This window comes from Crocodylus siamensis, chromosome 5, assembly GCF_052110815.1.
Source record: "Crocodylus siamensis isolate JL-2025a chromosome 5, ASM5211081v1, whole genome shotgun sequence".
Taxonomy (NCBI): Eukaryota; Metazoa; Chordata; order Crocodylia; family Crocodylidae; genus Crocodylus; species Crocodylus siamensis.
The window spans coordinates 95,255,911-95,273,233 of NC_143399.1; the positions used below are offsets into that span (position 1 = coordinate 95,255,911).

At 45.3% G+C, this 17,323-nt stretch overlaps 1 protein-coding gene across 4 annotated transcripts in view; it reads left to right on the forward strand.

The window, feature by feature from the left end:
- The window catches only part of TRIO (trio Rho guanine nucleotide exchange factor), a 394,215-nt gene that overhangs the window by 157,205 nt on the left and 219,687 nt on the right, over positions 1-17,323 (forward strand). For all 4 annotated transcript variants that reach the window (XR_016442705.1, XM_090049848.1, XM_090049849.1 and 1 more), the window contains 2 exons: positions 5,858-6,049; positions 11,666-11,797. Coding sequence is in view for 3 of the 4 variants with exons in the window: in XM_090049848.1 (XP_089905974.1) it covers positions 5,858-6,049; positions 11,666-11,797 (324 nt within the window). In the remaining variant the exon portion in view is untranslated. The remainder of the gene's footprint in view (positions 1-5,857; positions 6,050-11,665; positions 11,798-17,323) is intronic.

The window sequence follows — 17,323 nt, forward strand, 5'->3', positions numbered from 1 at the left end:
ATGCGGAGGGTTTATTTGCTTGTTGCAGATTTTTTGTTTTTTTACTCTTTACTGCTCTCTTACTAAATTTACAGTTAGAATGGAATGTAAACCCCTGAAACAGTGTAACTGCACAGTCTTTCTCCTCATTTGGAAACTGCTGATCAGTTGATGTGAAAATACTATATTGCAATGACTGACTAAATGCTTTCTTGCTGAAATGTTTAACAATTTTTAACTTACAGTTATTGCATTTTGATTGAAATCCTGCTGAAGGATCCAAGCAATTAGTAAAATAATTGATCTTTGGACAAAGCAATGAAAAAACAAATTCAGGTATTGGAAAACTACGTGCTAGTTTTCAGTTAATATTCATGATGTATGTAGATAGTTGTCCTGTTCAGTCCATTAACGTCCTTCTAGCAGTCTTTATATTTCAGTAGTTTGAGAGTTTTGCTTTCCTTGGGTGCACCTACAAATATATTTACTCTAGCCTAGATTTACAGTGCAGTAAAATACCCAAAAACTCTTACTGTGCAGTATGTGTCTACACATGCAAGGATTATGGAGCAGATCTGCTCCAAGGTCTCTGTAGCCCTGCAATGCATCCTTGCCACCACCGGGAGAAGCTGGCAGGCAGCACCAGGCCAGGAGACACCTGTCCCTAGCTTTGGTGGGGGGTTGCCTTCTGCTGGGTCAGGGAGAATATCCGCCTGCCCCAACAGCAGGAAACTCCTGGCTCTGGCTCCCTGATCAGGTGCACAGGGTGTGGAAAGAGCTGAAAGGGAGGGGCAGCTACCTCACTGCTAGCTACCCCATTGGTGCATTAGGGCATAGGCCTGGGATCAGCCCCACCCTGGCAGCTCTTTCCAAGCTCCATGCCTCAATCAGCCAAATGGCACAGGGCTGGGACGTTCCCCTAACCAGGACAGTTCCCTGTCAGCCCCAGGCTGCACAGGGAAGTCTGCATGTGCAGCCCAGAACTATCTGGGGACTGCCCAGAACAAGACAGTTCCCAGCCACCTCCAGGCAGCATGTGCTTCCCTGCTGAGCGTGGGGGTGGCTGGGAACTGTCCCAGTCAGGTGCAGGTCCCAGCCAGCTCCAGGCTAGTCAGGGACCTTCCCCATGCAGGGAGCTCCCAGCCCTGCCCCGTGATCTGGGAGTGGGGGCTAGAAGCTCCCTTCTGCCAGGGGACATTGTCTCCATCCAGGCATGCGGAGCAGGGGCTGGGGAGCTTGTTCGCAACCCAACTCTGTGAGCACAGGCTGGGGAGCTAGTCTCCATTCATTTCCCCTTCCCACCCCCCCCCATGCTAGGCAGGGAACAAGCTCCCAGCCCCCACCAGCAGGGAGCTTCCCAGTGCCAGCTTTGCAACCACAGGGTCACTGGAGGGAGATGCTTATCTCTCAGCCTGAGCAATATGGTCTCAGGGCTGCTGCTGAGAATTTGCTCATCTCCCAGCCCAAACACCATGGGGCCAGTGCTGGGAGACTTATCTCCCAGTACTGACTCCACAAGCTGGTTCTGGGAGGTCCTGATCTCATAGTGCCAGCTCCATGTTGTGAAGGTAAATAGGGGTCTTCTAGAATCGTCCCTGCAGTTGTGGAGCTGGCACTGAGAGAAGATAATGGTCTCTCAGGTTTCATAGATTTCAAAGATTTCATATGATTGGGGTCCCCACTCCCCAATCGCGATGGCTGTGTGGGAGCTGGAAGATAAGGATCTCTTACCCCTAGCTCCCTGATCATGATCATGGAGCAAGGGGCTTGGAGTGGGGACATAATTCCCACCGGGTTTCTGTGGTGGAGTCCTCCCTGGCAGCAGGCAGCTCTCAGGGGCAGGGAGCAATCTCCTACCCCCTAGTGGGCAGCTGACTGGGAGCAGATTTTGTTCCAAGTTAGGCATCTACACAAGCACTATGGTGCCATTGCTAATGCTGAGTAAATTTACTACTTGCATTTGCAGGTAGAAAATGTATTCACTTTTAGGGAGGTTTACTGCAAAGTAAGCATAGCCAACATGATTCCCATCTTTAAAAAAGGGAGGAGGGAGGACCCAGGCAACTATAGGCCTGTCAGTCTTACCTCAAACCTAGGGAAACTGTTTGAGAAGATCATCATGGAGCGCATCTGCGATGGGCTGGCCTCATTGATGATGGTCAAGGGCAGCCAGCACGGTTTCATGAGGGGCAGGTCATGTCAGACCAACCTGATTGCCTTTTATGATCAGGTCACAAAAGCATTGGATGCAGGTGTTGCTGTGGATGTAGTCTTTCTGGACTTCAGCAAGGCCTTTGACACAGTCTCCCACCCCATCCTCATTAAAAAATTGGGTGACTGGCATTGATGCCTACGCAGTCAGATGGATTGCAGATTGGCTGAAGGGTCGCACTCAGAGGGTGGTGGTGAACGGGTCATATTCGACCTGGGGAGAAGTGAGCAGTGGAGTCCCCCAGGGCTTGGTCCTTGGGCCCGTGCTGTTCAATCTCTTTATCAGTGATTTGGACGACGGGGTGAAAAGCACCCTGCTTAAATTTGCTGATGATACCAAAATTTGGGGTGAGGTGAGCACCCTAGTAGGGAGGGAAAGACTGCAGCAAGACTTGGATAGGTTGCAGGGGTCGGCTAGAAAAAACAGGATGCGCTTCAATACTGACAAGTGCTGGGTGCTGCACTTAGGCAGTAGTAACCGGCAGCACACTTACAAGATGGGAAACACGCTTCTTGAAACCACGGAAGCAGAAAGGGATCTTGGAGTCATTATTGACTCCAAGATGAACATGAGCCGACAATGTGAGGTCATGGTTGGCAGGGCTAACCGCACCTTGTCGTGCATCCACAGGTGCATCTCTAGCAGGGCCAAGGAGGTGATCTTTCCCCTCTATGCAACACTGGTCAGGCCACAGCTGGAATACTGTGTCCAGTTCTGTGCGCCCCACTTCAGGAGGGGTGTGGACAGCATTGAGAGGGCCACCTGAATGATCTGGGGACAGCAGGGCAGACCCTACAGTGAGAGACTGCAGGACCTGAACCTGTTCAGCCTTCACAAGAGAAGGTTGAGGGGGGACCTGGTGACAATCTATAAACTCACTAGGGGGGACCAGAAGGGTTTGGGAGAGACCTTGTTTCCCCTAGTCCCCCCGGCATAAGAAGGAATAACGGCCACAAGTTGTTGGAGAATAGGTTTAAATTAGACATCCGTAAGAACTACTTCTCAGTTAGGGTGGCTAGGATCTGGAACCAACTTCCAAGGGAAGTGGTGCTGGCCCCTACCCTGGGGGTCTTTAAGAGGAGGCTTGATGCCTACCTAGTAGGGATTATTTGAGCCCAGTTTTTTTCTCCTGCCCAGTCAGGGGGTCGGACTTGAAGATCTACAAGGTCCCTTCCGACCCTACTTCTATGATTCTATGCTTACTTCACAGTAAAATATGCTAATTCGAAGTTAAGTATCCCATGTAGACATGACCCTTAAGTATCATTTCCTTTTTATTGTTTTCTTGATAATTGTTGCTGCTTTGTCATAGAAATTTGGCTCCCATATATGGGGACTTTCATAACTTAATGGTGGAAGATGCATTGCTGAAGGAAAATAAATTAAGTTTTGGACAAAACCTACTGTTCTTGATTCTGTAATGGTAGTGAGTAGCTGAACACTTAAATTTTCAAGTTAGATATTGTGATCTTAATTATGCTTTTTGTCAGACTCCAGCAACAAACCGTTTTAAGCTTTTGGAACCTAATGTTTGCTTACTCATCACTGTTTTGACAGCTAAAATTATAGGCTGTTGTGGTAGTAGAAGTGACATTCCTTCAAGCCTAGCCAATGTGACAGAATTAGCTGACTTCTTGTAGCTGGTTATAAAAACATTTCATCCTGTACAACCTTAGAAGTGCTCATTATAGAATAACTTAAATTCCATGTTTGCTCCGATCATTATTTTTTCCTTCCTCAATCAAGGCCATCTGGTAGTAACTTTTCAGGTGTTGTAATCATGCCTGTTCTAGATGAGGTGTTGAATAACTAGGTTGAACCCACTCCAACAAATTATTTTAAATGCATTGTAAAATTCTATTTCTCTAGTCACTTTGCTGGTTTAGAGAGGAAATCTAGCTAGAAAACTTCATCAGATTGTATAAACTAAACTAAATTTAGTGGGAAGTATTCTAATTCTGTGTCTAATCTGGGTTTGCAGAAGTATCAGACTTCAGAGAAATAGATGAGCAAGACTTCTGCACTGAGCTGTTTAATATTAAATTTATTCAGGAGTAAATTGGATGCTTATCTTGCTGGGATCCTATGACCCCAGCTGACTTCCTGCCCTTTGGGCAGGGGGCTGGACTCAATGATCTCCCGAGGTCCCTTCCAGCCCTAATGTCTATGAAATCTATAAATATAATTGAGGGAAGGCACTTATGCAGAATGTAAATAACTTGTTATTTGGTGATCATGGGCAGCAAAAGCAAATCAGCAGATCTGGAAGAGGAGGGAGATTGTAGTGGCCCTCAGGGAGGGTGTGGGGCTAATGTGTGCCATACCTGTTGAAAAGGTTGCCCTCCACTGTTTAAGGGTTTTTTTCTTTTGTTTCCGAATAAGCCTGCCTCTTGCTATTTTTGGCTGGAGTTCAGTGCTTTTAAGTCTGGAAGCTGTTATCTTTGTAATTTGGAAAAGTTATGATACAGGCAGTCCTCGACTTACAGCATTTCAAGTTACGCTGTTTCACACTTAGAATGTTTATAAATTGACACCCTGTTTCAACTTTCTGATGTCTGTTTTGACTTTACAACGCATGATCCAATGCCACACCACACCAGCAAACAAGTTCATTGTATTGCCCATCTTCCTGGAGAACATCTGTCCTTGGACAGTTTCTTTAAAAAAGCAGCCAAGACTCCTGAGAAGACTCCAGCCAAGAACACTTCAAAAAGTCCAACCAAGAGCCTTGCAAAAAGTCCAGCAAAGTCACCTCAAAGAAGTACTTCCAAAACAATATGATTGCTATTTACAGTATAAATACATTAATGTAGCTATATTACTCATCTATAATTCATTGAGTACAAAATTCTGGGTTATATTTGGTGAAAATAGGGTATCGGGCCTTGGTTCAGAAATCAGTCCCCCATTTATAACATTGTTTCCTGTGGGGAAAATGGATTCTAAGTTGCAACTTTTTGACTTAAGACTTGGTTTTCAGGAACCAATTGTGTCATAAGTTGAAGGACTGCCTGTACCTTTTTTTTTTTTTTTTTTAAAAAGACGAAGGTAAGCCCTTGGAATTTGGAGGATGGGATAGGTTCCCTAAGGCGTGGTTCTCTGAATACCGATAGGCTATAAAAAACGAGTGCTTCCCAGCCATACTTTGCATCTGGGAAATTCTAAGTATCTGAATACTTTTCCTTACATGCATTTCACAAGCTTGAACACTCCATTCGCTATCCTGATCGAGGCTTCATAGCTGAAGGATGCATCTAGTGTGTTTAGCCATTGTAGCTGGTCAATAAAATGGACAGGCACAGCAAAGATTCAGAGTAAATAGAAAATGCCAACCACTTACACTGTCACACAAGATGAATCTTTTTTTAAATGTACTTTTATTTGAGGGATTTTTTGAAGTAACAGTGGGTTTGTTAGGTTCACACACTGTACTTTGCAAAAACCCAAAGACCCACTATAGTTAGATTTTCAGCTGTTAATGTTTTAACTTCATTGCAGATGATGGAACTATGTCTTTTTGCACCAAATAAAATATAACCAGTAAATGTAAGACAGTTGGTCTGGTTGTCAAAGCTCAGTACTGATAACAGCCTGTTCCATGGATCTAGAGTTAAGTTTTTATATGTTTTTTTTTTTAATAGTTTTCTCTCTCCCTCCACACCACAGAATGTGTATGTAAACATAAACCGCATCATGTCAGTGGCAAATCGTCTGGTTGAGTCAGGCCATTATGCTTCACAGCAAATAAAACAGATTGCTGGCCAGTTGGAACAAGAATGGAAGGCATTTGCTGCAGCTTTGGATGAACGTAGCACCTTACTGGATATGTCCTCTATCTTCCACCAGAAAGCTGAACAGGTCAGTATGTAGGAAAAGGCCAACTAAGACCAGGAAACTGAACTTAACCTTTTTTGTTTTTTGTTTTTAACTGAGATTTAAAAGAAGCCAAGGAAATGTGGTTTTAGCACCAATGTGAATGAGGCCAGAAAGGGAGCAAAGGGAGACTGTGTGACAGAAGCCTGATTTTTCCAATTAAGTGGAATAATAGGAAACTTCTCTACAAATGAGGCAGCACCAGAAGACAAGTGCAGCTCAGGAAACAAAATAGAGTGGAGAAGCAGACAATGGGAGTGCAGGAATAAACCATCAGAATTTTGCAGAAGAAAAAATGAAAAAAGATTAGGGCTGTCAATTGCAGTAATGTGCGCTACTAACACTTTAATTGGTTCTTGAATAATTTTTTTTAACACTTTAATCACATGCATGGTTTTGGAGTTAGTGCCCAGCAGTGGCAACGCGTACGTGCCCCCCCTGAGAGTATCGGTGCACCCCTTGACCAGCCACACTCCCTGCTTAGGTGATGGGCAGGGGGGGCAGGCAGGAGTGCCCGTGCCCTGCCTGCGAGCACTGGCCAGGGAGTGGGAGTGCCAGATATAGGCCCCTCCACTTCCAGGAGCACTGTGGCTACTTTTGGGAGCACTGCAGCCACTCACTAGATGGTAAGTTTTGCCCCCCCCCCCCCAATCAGCAAGCTTGGCTTCAGGGGGACCTCCTCCTCCCCCAATCACTGGCCAGTCACTCGGTAGTGGAGTGGGGGGCACATGTCCCCCCTAAGGTGACACCAGTTGCCCATGGTGCCTGGCCTCTCTCCGCCACCTCCAGGCTGCCCACTGTAGCAGTATAGAGAACCACAAGACAGCCCAGTCGTAGACTCCAGGTGGTTGCACCTGGAGAGAGCAAGAGAGGCAGCAGGAGAGAGATGGGGTGCACACATGAGTAGCTGCAACCTGCAGCACTGTGCTAATAAGTCTGTGGAGGGGGAAGGGCAGGGGCAGAGGGAAGAGCCGGTGGGGCAGATTGAGGCCCCCCATGGTGAGGGAGGGAGTGGGGCAGATGCTGGGGCAAATAGGGCACCAGGGGGCAGGTCATGGAAAGGAGCCACAGGCAGCTTGTTCAGGGTGGGGATGATTCTGTGCCACTGTGCGCATCCCGGGGAGAGGCATAGGGGGCACATGCTCCCCAGATTTGTGCATGGGGCAGAGGTAGGCTGCCTGCTGCAGGCTGGGGCTCTGCGCACTGCTGTCTTTGCCCCCAGAACCATACCCTAGCCACACATACCCTGCCTGCCCAGCAGTGGGAGGCACAACATGGCATTGCACAGCTCCTGGGGAAAGGATAAGCCACCTGCAGCTCCGTCCTGCGACCCATCCTGGCTCCAGGACCCCATTCACCCCACTCCCTCCCTCATCGTAAGGTCCTTGATCTGCCCTCCCCACCCTCTACCTCTCCCCACTCTCCCTCCACAGACTTACCTGCTGTGCACTGTCTGTATGTGTCTGCCTATCAGTCCCAAGCCACAGCCCCCCCAGCCCTGCTGCTGCCCCTTACTTCTGACCCACAGTACCCTGCTGTGCAATGACTGGACTCCATACCCTACACATACACTGACCCACAGCCCCCCCCACCTTCACAAATTCCCTCTCCCCACCCCCTACACACATACCCCCCATCCATCCTCCTAACCATACAAAGTACCGGCATAATTTTGAGTTTTTCAGGGCATTACTTTGAGTTTTTAGTTATGTGATTAAAACCATGATTAATTGCAACTATTTTTTTTAATTGTGCAACTAATTGCAATCAGTTTTTTAATCATTTGACAGCTCTATAAAAACTAAGAAATTTAAGAAATGATAACTTTTCCACCCCTGTATTTAAGAGGAAAAAATAAGATACAATGTTAGTGATTCCCACACTTAACTTTCCCTGTCATGTGGAAAAGTCAGTGTGTCAGTATGTAAGACATATTGTAAAAGAGTGTAATAAGAAATAATGCTCTTGTTTGAAATGAAGTTGGATTTAAACTTCTTCCTTAAATCTTGGGGGCTACACGAGGTAGTATAGGGGTGTTCACTGAATTTCCCATGAGTTTTCTTTGACATAAAATTATTTTTCCTAGCTTTGGGCCCTGTAACAGAGGGGCCTTCTCTGAGCCAATTTCCCTGTGGCCCATCCACCTGTTTCTGGGCTAACTGCATGCCACGCCTTGATGATAATTAATTAATTGATGTTAATTAAGCAGGAAGCTGCCCATTTCTTGCCCGGATGCCAGGGGGGGCTATGTGCGGCTCCATACCTCCCCTACACCGCAGCCCATGCCTTACAGATGGCATCCAGATGTTACTAACATCACCGGCCCCACTCTGGGCCCCAGAATCCTACTGTTTGAACCCCACCTGGATCTGTCCATTCAGGTGGCCTATTCCACCTTCATTCTAGGTTGCATAGCTCCCTGAGCTGCTTCCCCCTTACGGGTGTGGTCCCCCTGGGATCTTTGGCTCTACTGGCCCTGGCCCCACCTCCGGGACAGTTGGAACACCAGACTCTCAGCTCTGGGCATCCCTCGCAGTGGGCTCCTGGCCCTTTGACCCTTCTGGTCCTGGCCCCAGCACTGACCAGTCGGGGGATGTCAAGACAGGTTTTTTGAGTCTATGGCCCCACTCTCTCACTGGGGTCCACCTTCTGAACCCTGGAACCCTACAAGGGGGTAACCCACCTGGTTATGTGAGCTGGGATTAAGGTGCCCCGACCTGCCTTTCACCGGGGTGGTAACTGGCCTGGCATTTCCTGGGGGTTCCTGCACCACTGAGAGCCCCACCAGGCCACCCACTCCCAGCACGGTGCAGTTTTAGGATGTGCCCAGGACCAGGAGCTGCCTGACCATCCTCTACAGCTCCTCCCTTACCTCCAGTGTGTTCCACGAAGCTTACAGCCAGATGATGTTGCTGCAGGGAAATGCCCTGCTTATATAGGCAGCCCTGAATCTAAAATGGCTGCCTTAATCAGGCACCGCTGGCTGCTTGGCTTCGGTCCTTAAAGTGGCAGGCACAAACAGTGCCCTGTCACAGGCCTGCTAACATTTTAATTAATGGTCATAATCCATGTGTAACCACTAGCATATTAATGCAGTCCAGAGAGAAACAGGCATAATCTATATCCCTAGGTTAATAGTTTTGATAACTTCAGCATGTTTTTCTCCTCCAGGGAATTGGATACTGCCTAACTGGCAGATGTTTGCTATTGAGTCATCCATGTCTGTTCTGTTACTTTGTAGGGTGTTTTGTTATCTTATACTTGTGGTTTAATTAATGGGTAGCCCTTGACTTGCTAAGATGCCATTTTAAGTATGTTTGGTCATTCTAGGAGATATTCCTCACTTGTCCTCTTGTCACATCATGCTAAGTTCCAGAAAAATTCACTCATCTGGTTATTATATTTGTTTGTTATTTGCAAAATGTCTAAACTGAAGCAATGTTTTGAGAAACGGGAAGTAGCAAGGTTTAGTTATCAAAATCTGGGATAAGGCTAATTGTTTTAAGGTTTATTTATCTGTTTACTGATCTGCGAGAGTTGGATTTACCAAAAAATACAGCTAGAAAATGTCGATAGTGTGAACTGAACAGTGTATTTCTAGTTTTCTAGCCGTACCTTTGGTGTGAGGAAGCTAGTAGTTAAACTTTGAAAATGTTTTGTTGCACGTAGACTGTGTCCTTGTTTAAGGAATAGCTGTTGACAGTTTCTAGCCTGCAGGTCTCAATAGGGAAAGAGACACAGAGTTTACTCTTCACACATGTAAAGATATTGTTATTCAGGGGTGGTTTCAGGTGAGATTATCTATAGGTTGAGAGCTGGCTGGCTGGAGCACGACAAAGCTGCTGCAAAGGCATGCTCACTGGCCAGCAGGGAATTGGTATTTGCACATTTGCTCCTCCTTCCCCTAGTAGGGGCCTGTCAGTGACCCCAGTCATTGACAGCTTACCGTCTTCCCTGCTGGGGAAAGGGAACTGCAGGCTGTCAGTGACTAGCCAGTAGCTGTTGCTCTAGCCTGCTGCTCCCAGACTTGGAGTAACAGCTGGCAAAGACTGCTCTTCCCAGTCCCCCCGCCCTCTCCCCCCCCGCTGCCACTACCACCCTCCCTATCTGCAATAGTGGCAGGGGACATGTAGAGCCCCCTGCCACTCCTGTGGGTGGATGGGGGGACTCTGAGATCAGCAGCTGCTGGTTGATCACTGACAGCCTGGCACCTCCCTTTCTCAGGAGGGGAGAGGGCAAGCTGTCTTGGACAGTTGCTGATCTGGGTCCTGGGTACCTGCCACAGACATCAGAGGTTGTGTTTGACAGCTAGTGCTTCTATGATCATAGCACTGGAGAACTCTGACAACTCCCTGCCCTCCATGTGGCCCCTTGCCACCCTCCTCTGGTCATAGCATCAGGCTGCCAAGGAGCCCACAGCTCTCCCTCCCTGCCCCCTTGGAGGAGGAAGGGAGGAGAGCAGAGGGCTGTGTTTGGAATCTATCTGTAGAACTGTGGTTTTGTGGCACTGCCAACTGTGTGAATGCATGCATGATTGCTTTTTGTAGCATTAAAAGGGTGTATATATCACTACAAATATAATATATATCCAAGGCCAGACAAACTTAGTGCTTAGATCCTGGCAAGTTGGGATGATGTCTTGGCTTATTTAAAAATGATTGTGTGCTTTCATACTTTCTGCATACACATGTGAATAGGGAGAAAACTAAAATAAAACTGAGAGAAAATAAGTCTGCTGGGACTAATTGAATTAGCCCCCCTTAATTGCTGTTTCAGCAGTGTTGATTTAACAGTTAGCTGTGATAGATTCTAATATTCTCTCTCTAGAAAAATTGGCTGTGGTTTATTGGCCTTTAGATGGACAGTAGGGATATTAAGGGAACGGACTGCCTTTTAACACTTGAAAATAGGAAATGGCTTGCTTTGCATATAGGACTTTAGTTTACATGAAAATTGGATTAGTTTTTTATTTATTTATTTATTTATTTTAGAGCTTCCATATTTGCCTACTCTTAGGGTTATACCCTCATGTGCTTCCTACTGTGAATAACAGCAAAACAGGTTTAGGACTTGCCTTCACAAGTAAGTTATGTGTTCAGTAAGTTAGAGCATGACTTATACTCACATGGGCAGAGTGCCCATAGTATAGTAAAGTAATTGATTCTCAACCAGGGTGCCACAGCACTGAGGGGTGCCTTGACATCCTTTCAGGAGTGCTGCAGGGAACCATACCATATTAACAGTGTTAGGTGGCCAAACGTGTTTAACAAGACTAATGCCAGAGATTTCAAATTGGAATTTGTAGCGTTAAACTCATTCTGACTTATTGGTCTTTGTGTGAACTACTCCCAAAAGTATAAAACCAAGGATGTAGTTTCAGGTAGGCTTTGAAGAGAGGTCATATTCCAGAAACCATTTAATCTGTGAACGCAAACAACTTGAATTATCCAATTTTGTGTCCCATCCTCCACCCCCCCCTCAAAAGAGACACCGCCATCAGCATAAAAAAGACACCCCTATAATGTCATTTCTTTTTCTTACTGACAGGGCCCTGCTTCAGGTATAACTTGAAATAACAAAATGTGGTTTCTTGATTTCTAGTACATGAGCAATGTGGATTCATGGTGTAAGGCTTGTGGTGAAGTAGAACTTCCATCCGAGCTACAAGATTTAGAAGACGCGATTCATCATCATCAAGGAATATATGAACATATCACTCTGGCTTATTCTGAGGTAGGTAGCTTATTTATTCTATTACATTGCTGGCTTTTTTGTAGTACATATGAGTAATAAGTATTTTCTCAGATAAAACAACACACCTTTTTTCCAAAAACCAGCTGCTGGAAATTGAACCACAGATTATATATGAAGAAAGAGGTGAGAACATTTTCTGCTGCTTATCAGCGTCCCTGCTAATAACTAACTAAACTAAAGCTTTTAACTAAAGCTCACTGAACAAATTTTAGTTAAAGTGCCCCGCCACCATTTTTCAATGTGGGGACGCAGATAGACATTACACTGGAGTCTGCTGAGCATGATAATTACCATGCTCCGGCAGACTCAATCAAGTCTACTCTGACGTGTTGTAATTACAGTGCGTTGGAGCAGCCTCACTGCAGACGTATAGGCACTCTCAGTTACTACGTACAAGAAAAGATCTTTTTTTTGTTTGCCTTTCAAAAACTAGGTGTATATCTTATTCTGGGGCAAACTGCACAAGAAGAAATGGTATTAAGGTTTCATCATAAAGGAAGAAAAGACAAGAAAAATAGCAACAAAAATGGTTGTTGTTCTTTTAAGTATGCAACTGAAAGGCAAACTCTCAGTCTTAATTTTTTAAGTTCTGGCTTTTTCTAATCTTTGCTTCAAACTTTTTAACTTTCTTGCTGGTTTGTCCTTTTCCACCCCCCCCCCCCTTCCCCTGAGAAGCATTTTCAACCAACAAACTAAAACCAGAGTGCTTCTCTTACAGGTTGTTTGGGGCCAACAGTTTAGACATTATATGAAGTATGAGGGCCTTTTTAAAGAGGCATTATTACCTCCTAATAGCATTATGATTCCATCTTTAAAAATAATTAGGTTGGCAATAATTCTTGAAATTCCTATGGAAAAAGCTCATACTAAAGCATTTAAGATGTTAGAAAGTATTACTTCAAAATTATTGAAAGAGAACTGAAGTTGAAGTGTCATGCGTATATTGCTTGACAAAACATAATCAGCATCTTGGTTTTGACAGCAGCAGAAAAGCATTGTAAACTAGCCTGCATCAACACACGTGCAGCATTCCTAAGGAAAGCACTTCCCATGTTTTCAAGAGTCAATCTTAGGAGACAGAAGTCAGAATTTAGGAGATGACGAATGTATTCACAGATGAGCTATAGGCTTTAAATCCTCAGACATGTTAAAATTGTCACACTACAGATACTGCAGAATGTTGAGTCACCACAGAAATATAGTGTGACGTGTATTTTCACATGTTTAAAGCCCTACTTCTCTGTTTGTGTGGAAGGAGGGAAGCAGCTTGCAGAATGGTGCTACCAGCATATGGAAGCAGTTTGCTAACTCCCAGCATGCTGTGCAGCAGCTCCTTCCTCCAGAAGTTGCTGGAAACAGCTGAGCACAGGAAAGTGCTAATTGGCTATCCAGCCAAGACTTAAAGCACACCCAATCCACCTTTGCATGGTGCTGCAAAGTATGCTTATTCTCTGTTCTTTCCAGAGCCCCATGAGTTGGTCTCTGAACCCAGAATGGATTCAGATTGCCCCTGTGACTCCCATTCTACTACACTGTGGAGCTGTTTTGTTATTATCATAATCTAGGACAAGAGTCATGGCTTACTGCTGCCTGTGCAGGCTGGCATGCAGCAAATGCACGTCAATGAGGAGAGAGTTCATGCGCTGCAAAGACAGATCTTTGAGCTCTGTTGTCTGCTTGTGTCCACTGACACATGCCTGGTGGATGAGAATAAGGCCTTAAAGCATGCAAGTGGCTACTGCTGTGGGACCAGTTGCAAAGTGTGCCACATCACTTCAGGGCTCAGGACACAAGCTAACTGATGGGAGCATATCATCTTGGGGAGATGAGACAGTGTTCCGTGGCAGTAGAACTTCTGGATGTGCTGTGCCCCTCCCCTTGAGGTCTGCAAGATGCTGGCCTCCATCCTTGAGCAGCAGAACTTGAGGGTTAAACTGTCCCTCTCCATCAGGAAGCATGTCACCATCATGATCTTGAAGCTTACCAGTGCTGCCAGCTGCCAGTCTGTTGCTTAACTCCTCCACCTCAACAATCCCCTGGAAGTTTTGACCTGATGAAACTCATATCTTCATCCATCTCCAACGCCCTCAGCTTGAATTACAATGAACAGAAAGAGGTTCTTCATCATATTATAGATTGGTGTTGGAGGGGGATAGGGAAGTTTCATGACACCAGGGTCTTCTGCGAGGGTCTGGGATGTCACTGATGGCATGCTAAGCAGAGGGCCCAGGTTGGAGAAACAGTGACCTCAGGGCATGCTGTGAGGTATAGGGACCTCTCTTATCAGTGGGAAGCAATGAAAACTGTATGACTCTACTGTTGGAACTGTGGATGCACCTGTCCTTGGATGCCAGCATATTCTTCTGCTCCTTATCCAGGAGTGGTTGGTACCTCTGGAGGAAGCTTTCTTCCCCCTCTATCTTTTTAGTCACTCACATCCTCATTATTTTGGGCAGACAGTAATGTCATCCATGTTCTGAAGCTTGACCAAGTAGTCTGCCACAAAGATGAGGGAGAGCTCTGCATAGTAAGGTAGGTCATCCTCTGGGTACCTGTCACATGGGTTGCAGTGTTGGCCTACCTGTACCTGGCTCTGAGGCAGTAAGGTAGCTAAGGCAGTGCACCTAAGGCAGCAGCCCAGGGAACCAATTTGTTGTCGGGGACAGACAGAAAGATGACAGCTGCCACTGTAACGACAACAGCCAGAAACTCACTGCCTCCCATGTGCTACCACTGTCTTGGGCAACCAGCTTCCATGTTATGGTTTGCTCTGAGGACCTTTGTTTGCAACAAGTACTGCTGCCAGTTTTGCATGGGGCCCTGAGCTGCCATTTTATCAGCAATGCATTCAAACATGACCCTGTTAGTGGCCTGTCCTCAGGGACCACTGCTTTTCCTCTTTATCCCAGATAGCATGAAGGTTTTGCATTTCTGCCAGACTCCAGTTGATTGTCCACCTGGCTGAGGAAAGAAGTATTAGTAGGGACATTTGCCCCCAGGTGACGTGCTGCTGCTGAATGCACTTGTGCAAGCCTGGAGGGGTGAATGGGGCATGTGGAGCCTGCCCTCTTGCCTTCATGCTGGACAGCACTAGGTGTACTCACAAGTAGCCTCTGCTGCCCCACCCTGAGCCCGGTAGGCTTCAGTGACAAACAAACTGTTCCCTTGGATTTGACAGGGGTGGGAGTGGGAAGCAATGCATTCCAGGATGCTGGAGGACGAAGCTGGGCTCTGTATCACATTAAATTTGTTGAAGAATAGTTAACCATAACAAAGAAGCATAAATGTGTGAACAGTTGCTTTTTGTTATGCTACAGCAGCTGAATATGGTGTGACAAATGTAATGTATGTCTGGGGACTTCTGAATAATGTTGATAATAATTCTGATAATGTTAATAATAATTCTAAACTACGTTAAAATGAAATTTTCCAATTTCCCTTCTATGCAAATCTATCAGAAGCAAGATTAAATGGGTCAGGTTTTTCCTCCAGTGTTCATAAGAACAATGTGCTGTTGGGGGAAATATTAGCAACTTAACCCTAAAGATTGACCTGTTCAATCAAGCTCCCTCGACACATGCAGGTAAAGGTACGATTGGCTCTAATGCATGATCCATACAATTGTGCCTCCTGCCATGTCACATGCAGGGCAAGAAATGAGGTTGTGGGATCGCACATTGGATCTAGTAACGCCTTATTGCTGGTGTAGGGGGACCCCAGGGTGGGCTCCTGCTACGTTGGTAAAAAGCAGGCTCCCACAGCTGGACATGCTTCCAGCCATAGGGGCAATGCACAGCTAGGAGTCCTGTGTGAGTTTCACACTGGGCCCAATACACCCTTCAGCTGAGAGCCCTGTCAGCTGATGGGGCTCCGTTTCAGAGGAGACTCTGCTACACGTGCCAATTAAAGCTTGATAGCAACTATCTATAAAGTTAATACATATTTTCGAGGTCTAACTTTATAGCTTGTTGGAGCTTTTAATGGTGTGATAGCTACTTTGCATGTGTAGCTCATCTTAAAGTAATTACACAATTAACCAGGTAATTGTGCAATGCCTATAATGTATAGAGGGGATCTCAGTCTTTGGTGATGCTGCTATTGGTGGTTCACTAATAGGAATAGCTTTTTGGCCTTAGACTCCTAAATTTTTTGATACCACACTGTACTATGTACTAAGTATTTCAGTGTGTTTGGAAACACATTGACAACTCATGATGTTGGTCTGTATTTAGCTTTCTTGCTTTTTGTTTATATTTTGGTGAGTTGCTTTTATACAGTCTTGCCAAGGTAAGTACATGTTACAGAATGAAAATGTACAAAAGCCTCTCTTAAATTAAGGCATGTTCTGTCAAGATAACTTAAAAAGGTCAAATGTTTGCTAACAAACATCTTGCACTATATTGTAAAATTCAGCTTGGGAATACTACAGAAATAAATGTTGTGGTGTACAAATCCTGCTGGTATTGTACATTCCAGATGTTCCTAGTATTGTCAACATAAGCATAGACCTGGGCTTAGTGTAGGAAACTAAATGAAATACGTACCAAAAAGGGGTCAAACTAAAAGCAAAGACAAGTTTTAACAGTGTAAAGCTAACAGTGTGGGAGTGTTCAGCTCTTTCAAGAGGCTGAACATTCCCACAAGCCTTTATGGAGTGGAGGGAGGGAAGTGACTTGGGAGATTAGATATTAGATTAATTTTGTGTAAAATATAGTATCTTGATATCACTTAAATGGCAAACATCTTAGAAGAATTAGGGGAGCCTCAATATTGTCTTTGAAACAACCTTTTTAACCACCTACTTTATTTAAACTTTTGAGAGAAATTTTCCTGTAAGGGAAGTATCCACTCCATTTCTGTGAACTTCTTCAGTTACTGGGATAATTTCTTCATAGAAAAAAGGAAGCTGAAGCTTGATATTCTTGCTCAGCCAAGTGCTAACCCTGCTAAATCATATTTTTATGGGAGTGTGCAAGGTGGACTTGAGTGTGATTTCATATGTGGAAAGAGCAGTTGAGATTAACAACAGAAAAGTTGATTGAGATTCAATAGCAAAAACATAGCAAGGAAACTGAAGCAGAGAAAAAAACCCTTAAGTTCAATTACTGGACAGGTGTCAGTGTTATTCTAGTCAGTTTGCTGCTGCTAGGTGTATCCTTAGCTATTGAAAGTATAAAGCTTTTAATGGAAGATGGAGAACCACTCCCTCCCTGCCCCTGCCCCCCACGCTCCTCCTTCTGTTATTAATAGAAGAATGCATTTCTGGGAGGAGCTATTTGGCTGTGGAGTAGTGGTCCCCAAATAAGACCCCGAAGGTAAAAAGTGAAAAAGAGTATGTCTGTACATTTTTTGTTGGGGGCCATGGAGGTATCATCACCTGGGATGTTGACTGCTTTTACAGTTTAGTTCTCATGAAACAGTTGAGATGTTCCTACTTGCCAGTCATAAACAGACCTCCTTCCACAGTGGTGCAGTTTGTTAGCTCACCAGATTCCATTGTACAAG